This window comes from Cricetulus griseus, chromosome 5, assembly GCF_003668045.3.
Source record: "Cricetulus griseus strain 17A/GY chromosome 5, alternate assembly CriGri-PICRH-1.0, whole genome shotgun sequence".
NCBI lineage: Eukaryota > Metazoa > Chordata > Mammalia > Rodentia > Cricetidae > Cricetulus > Cricetulus griseus.
This window is the reverse complement of record NC_048598.1, coordinates 182,608,183-182,613,885: the sequence shown is the minus strand read 5'-3', so window position 1 is coordinate 182,613,885 and position 5,703 is coordinate 182,608,183. Positions and strand designations below refer to the sequence as shown.

General features: G+C 56.6%; 1 protein-coding gene across 1 annotated transcript; it reads left to right on the top strand.

Moving 5' to 3' along the window:
• Positions 1–394: 394 nt before the first annotated feature.
• Lbhd2 (LBH domain containing 2) lies at positions 395–4,217 on the top strand. The gene is given in 6 exon segments (XM_035445912.1): positions 395–433; positions 930–1,004; positions 2,403–2,474; positions 2,757–2,913; positions 4,001–4,060; positions 4,063–4,217. Coding segments are annotated over 6 exon segments (471 nt in total). The 3' UTR covers positions 4,131–4,217.
• Positions 4,218–5,703: the final 1,486 nt, after the last annotated feature.

Genomic DNA, 5,703 nt, shown 5'->3' with positions numbered 1-5,703 from the left:
CTTGCTGCACCCCTCCCTGAGTACCTGCCTCCCGGCAGGGTGTCTCAAACATTCCATTCCGCTGGTCACAATTTTGCCTTGGCCCCCCAAGTATCTGCCTCCCTCCTGGCAGGGTGTCTCAGGCTTCCCATCCTTCTGGTCACTATTTTGCCTGGGCCCAGTCTCCTCCCAGCTCCCAGCCTTCTAGCCTGTGGCCCCATGCTGCCCGTCTGATATCTGGCCACTGGCTGTTAAACCCCACCCTCTGGCCTAAGCTGGGCCCCAAGAACCTACTGGCTGCAGTGCTGGGGAAAGTCTGAGGGTGAGCCTGTGATTTCTAGCAGGGACTCTCCTTCCAGGGTCCTCACTGTGGAGGCGCTGACCCAGCCTCCCGACCTGTGCTGGCCTAGGTAGCATGACCATGTTTAGGCAAGCTGTCAGCTTCCCTCTGGCGGTAGGCCCTCAGGGCAGGGTCCAGGGGTCTGTGGGTGGAGGGGTGTTTTTAGGGAGGAACTAGGCACCTTGGCTTCTGGCTGGTTCCAGATGCTCCCAGCCTCCCAGCTCTGAAACATGTTTGGGTCCTCAGGTCTGCTGTGTTCTCTGTGGTCCCTTGCCTTCTGCTGCACTGCCTACCCCGCTGTTCATCCCTTAGGCCAGCTGACCGTCCTCCAGGAAGCCTTCCTGGCTCTCAAGACAGGGTCCATCTCTGTGCCTCTTGCCACATTTCTCCTCAGCCCTGGGCACTCACTGTGTGCCAGCTGTGCTCTCCCTATCAGGGAGCAGCTGGAGCCATCTTAACAAAGAACAGGCCTGAGCTGTGAGCACTGAGCCAGGCGTCAGGTGCCAGGGGAGGCTGAGGTGTGTGTGGGGGGGTGTTCCTGGAGTATAGGAGGAGGACCGCTTACTCCAGCTGCAGCGGACACCTCATTTCTACCTTTGTCTTTGTATAGCCCAGCATCGGCAGCAGCATGAGCACCCTGCAGTCAGAGAGTCCTGTGGAAGGCACCGGAGGCCCGGAAGGGAAGGTAAGTGGTTGGAGGGGCAGATTAGAGGGAGCCAGCCTTGAGCTCCAGCCTGTGACTTCAGATATACCTCCCTTCTCCGCTACCCTCAGTCTGCCCTTCCATGTGGGGAGGCCACTGTTACTTTTATAGAAATTTGGTGGGTAACACGATTGAAAACAAGCTACCCTTGCTTTCTTAGCACCCCTTCAGGACCCGGGGCTATTAAGGCTTATTCCCCAAGCACATGACCACACTTTGTTCTCTGCAGGGTGATACAAATTTTTGTTTGTTTGTTTCGAAACAGGGTTTCTCTATGTAACTGCCTGGCTGTCCTAGAACTTAGATCAGAGTGACCTTGACACCACAGATCCACCTAGTGCTGGGATTAAAGGCGTGTGTCAGCACCACTCGTCAGGGAAGATACAATTTCAGGGTGCCCTCAGATCTAGTTTTTGTCATGGATGTTGATACAGCAAAATGTTTTAGTCTGTTCTAGGGTACACTGATGCACCCCTGTGATCCCAGTATTCTAGAAAGTGAGTCAGAAGGATCCACACCGGCCTTGGCTACATAGAGGGCTTCAGGCCAGTCTGGGGTATGAGACCCGTTTCAGAAGTAAGATCAGACGAGAGCCTAGACCCTGCCCAAAGCAGCAGCCTGGATTCTCAGTTCCAGAACTGGGTTAGGTCAGTGGAGCCGGTGAAGGAGGAGCAGCCTAGACTCTGAGCTCATGGGCACAGCTCTCCTGAAGGTCCTACTGGCCTGGCCACCTTCCCATAGTGGGTACCCTCCAGGCAGAGCCTCTGACTGAGGGGCAGGAAGCAAAGAGGCTCGAGAGGACAGAGGGGACGGAGGGGACGGAGGGGACGGAGGTGTGGCTTGGCAATGCCAGCATAGGGTCAGCCCCACGGGGGTCCAGCTGTGGGGGCAGGAAAGGATCCTTGCTCTGCTATCATCCAAGGCCCTTCCTTCTTTCCTTACACAGATGACTCAGCCTGGTGACACCTGCTCTCAGGCCTCAGGGTCACCTGCAGCACTTAGCTAAAAAGGTCCTGGGTGGAGCATGGAAGCATGTATGGGAGACCAGTGTCCAGTGGCTCTAAGTGGCCAACCAGGGGCAGTGTAACAGCCTGCCTGCTCTGGGCCTGCCTTCCTGGAGGCCTGTGTGCCACTGTGGGAAGGTGCACAGACACTAGGTGGCTGTCTTTGCCAGAACTCCAGGAGGACACAGAGGTGGGGTAGTGCGGGCAAGTCAGGACCTTGGGGCACCAAGGGATGGAGCTGTGTGAGACAGCCTCGGCCTTGAAAAGCCTTGAATGGGAGGTGGAGATGCTGAGGGCATCCAGAGGGCTTGTGGGCACTGAACAATGAGTGAGAGCCAGCTCTGATTGCCATGGCAACGTCTTCCTCGCTCCTCAGCTTGCCATGTGGAGGGAGGAGGCCAAGGACCCAGCAGGGAAGCGCCCAGAAAGGAAGAATGCTGGGTTCCAGGTACAGGAAGTAGCTGGGGTGCTCAATCCTGGGCTCCCTCCTGAGTGACTTGGTCTCTATGGTCTTAGGGTCTGTCTGTGAAATGGGCTTCTCTGGGTCTGAGCCCAGGTGAGTGTTATGGTGTTCCTTGGGTGTATAATCCCCAGTGGTGGGAAAAGGTAGGGGCTGTTCACCCTGCCTGTTCTTGAACTTCCTAGTAGAACAGGGTGGAGGGCAGAAGAGGCAGGGGGCCAGGAGCCCATGGCTCAGTATTGCCCAGAGCCTTCCCCACTCTCCCTTTAGGCTGCAGTAGGAGTCCGGGAGAAGGGCCCTCGGCTCTGCCAGAGACTGCCCTCTATTGTGGTGGAACCCACTGACGTGGGTACTGTGGAAAGTGGGGAGCTGCGTTGGCCACCCGAGGGCACCCAGAGGGGAACCCCTCAGATCCAGGCTGCTGCTGGTGAGTTCTCAGAAGACATTTCACTTGTCTCAGAAGCCACACCCACTTCCTGTCTGTGTTTGCGATTGGTGTGGGAACCCCAGCCCCCACCCAGCACCAGCACTGCCTTGCCTTCACCTGCTCCTCCTGAACCCATGCTTCGTCCTGTCTGTCCGTACCTGTCCCCTTATACATGCCTGAGGCTCCATCATCTGAGAAATGCACCCTCTCCCGACATCCAGCCGGCCTTCTGTTCTCCTTCCCTCTTGATTCAAGACCTTTGGAATAGTACACATTGCCCACAAGGACCTGGAGGGGCCAGGGTAAAGGGGCACATTTGGGAACATGGGTGCCTCATGTCTTGGCAGCAGGGGCCTTGGTGAAAGATTGGAGCTTCTAGAGGAGGGTGGGGCAGGAGGTGGTCAGTCCTCAGGGTAGCAAGCTGGCAGTGGAGGCTTCCCACTGAACTAGAGAGCCCTCTAGTTCTCTGGCCACTGAAAGCTATGGGCATGTGGGCTGAGCTGTACCCTGGGAATCCTTCCATCTGGAAGCTGCTGGAGAATCTCCTGAGCTGTGAGGAAGTGAGCTCAGCTCCCATGAAGGATGCTCAGAACCCCACAAACCCTCCTCCTCTCTCCAGTCCGCACTCCCTGGGAGTAGCCTTTATAGTAGCCCTTATATAGCTTGGGCCCTGGAAGGGTCTGTGCCCACAGCCCCCATTTCTACTCAAAACTCCTTCTCCTTCTGCCAGGCCAGCATCAGGGCTACTGTCAGCAGGGACTGGCCCTTAGGTGGCCACTGAGTCTTGGACTCTGGAGAGGCCCTGGATCTACCACCCTCTCTCTGCCATACCCTTCCCTGAAGTGTAGGGCAGGGCAGGAAGGGCTGCTTCTGCTCCCAGAGCTGGGCTTCATCCTCCTGTTTCCCTACAAGTGTATCAGCCCCCCTTCCTTCTATCAGCCCCTGGGAAGAAAGGGCTGTCCTACCCAGATGTCTGCCTAAGACTTACCTTATGCTCCTAGGACCAATCAAGCTACAGCTCATCACCAACATAGAGGCCTTTGTGTATTTTTGTTTTGTTTTGTTTTGTTTTGTTTTTATTTTGCAGTTACTTCCTCCAGTCCACCAGGAACGCTAGGGAAGGCATCGGATCACGATGGCATGGAGGGGTCAGCTCTGGGCACCAGGCATTCCCCGGTCCAGTAACAGATAAGGGTATGGCAGGCTCTGCTCTCTGACCACTGAGACGGCCTTGATCCCAGGAGGACTGGCTGATTCACAGAAAAGTCTGCGTCCACCAGGACACCCAGCTTACCAAGCTTCCTGTCTGGCTCAGTGTGACCAGGACTTCAAGCCCTGCCTTTGTGCTCCATGGTCCAGATCTGGAGTGTACCCCTCTTTGTTCAGTGGTTTGAAGCAGAAATAAAGGTACCCTTCCTGGTGGCCATGGGCACCCCTGGTGGGGACTTGAGGTGCTGAGGACAATTTTGGTCTGACTCGTGACATTCTAACCTCTCCTAAGAACCTAGGCTGAGCAAGTGAGAGGGTTGGATGGGGTAAGCCCTGGGGGTGCTTGGCACTTGGACAGGGAGGGGGTGTGGCAGGCTGAGCACAGCCAGACTCCAGGGTGGGTCTGTTCAGAGCTGCAGAGCTGGCCCTTCTACTTCCTCTGCCTAGGGACCCTCTCTCTCCTCTTCCTCAGCTAGACCATCCTTGGCCTCCCATCCCTACTGGAGATCCCCTGGGGGCTAGACACCCTCTTGTGCCCTTCATCCTGGTACATTGGGGCACAAGGATGGTCTCTAGGGTGAGGGCCCTTCCAGCCTGGACCTTATGAATTCCAGCAAAAGTCCTGTTTCTTAGATGAGGAAATTTAGGTGCAAAATCAGGTGCCCTGGACTAGTTTTGCTGAGGGCTACGTAGGGACCCTCAGGCTGGTGATCCACCAAGCTGGCCATAATAGCCATGTGGTACCTTTGGTGGGCAAGTACCTTGTCCTCTCTTGAACAATGATCTCCACAGCCATATATGGACAAACTGCTTGGCTGTCTCACTGTAGGAGGGGAGCTGTGGCACCTAGTCATGGCTGGCTTGGGGAGCAGAAAGCTGACCATGCCTAGGGCCCCCTCTTTAGGTGTGCTGCCTGCCCTTAGCCAAGCCTGAGCCAGGCCTGAGGAAGTTCAGGGCCCAGCCATTAGGAAGTTCCATAAATGTTAGCTCGACAAAGCCCCCAGGCCCAGGCCCCACCCCGGGTGAGCTGGAAGGGCTGTGGGAGACACAGGCCTTCTGTTCTCGCCTGGCCTCTTTGCTAACCTCCAGCACGAATAAAGCAATTTCTCCAGCCCGCCTTCCTTCTAAATATAGCCTGGCCCCCAAACGCCAGGGGTGGGAGGGGAGGTGCGGACGTTTGCCTGGGAGTCTGCTTTAAATTTAAAACCGTGGGCGCTCTGGGTCCAGCGCCCAAGGTGTCTGTCTCCTTGGGCCCTACCCAGCTCACAGTTTAGAAGTGTTGCTGTTCCTCTAGAGCCTTTCTGTCCCCAGCCCTTCCTGTGGGTCCCAGAGCAAGGGCAGTGTGATAGGAAATAGGGAGGGAGTGGGATAGTCAGGGGCTGACCTTTGGGAGGAAGTGCTGCCCACTTCGGGAAGCACAACACAGCGGAGCAATGGGATGCCGCCACCTCTCTCCCGGGCAGGGTTATGCCCAGTTAAACCGGGTCCCACAGCGACAGTCCAGAGCCCTGAGAGGGGGTCTCCCGGGACCCAGGCCGTCTCCTTGATCTACCAGGGTAGCGCCTGAGTAACGATGACCCA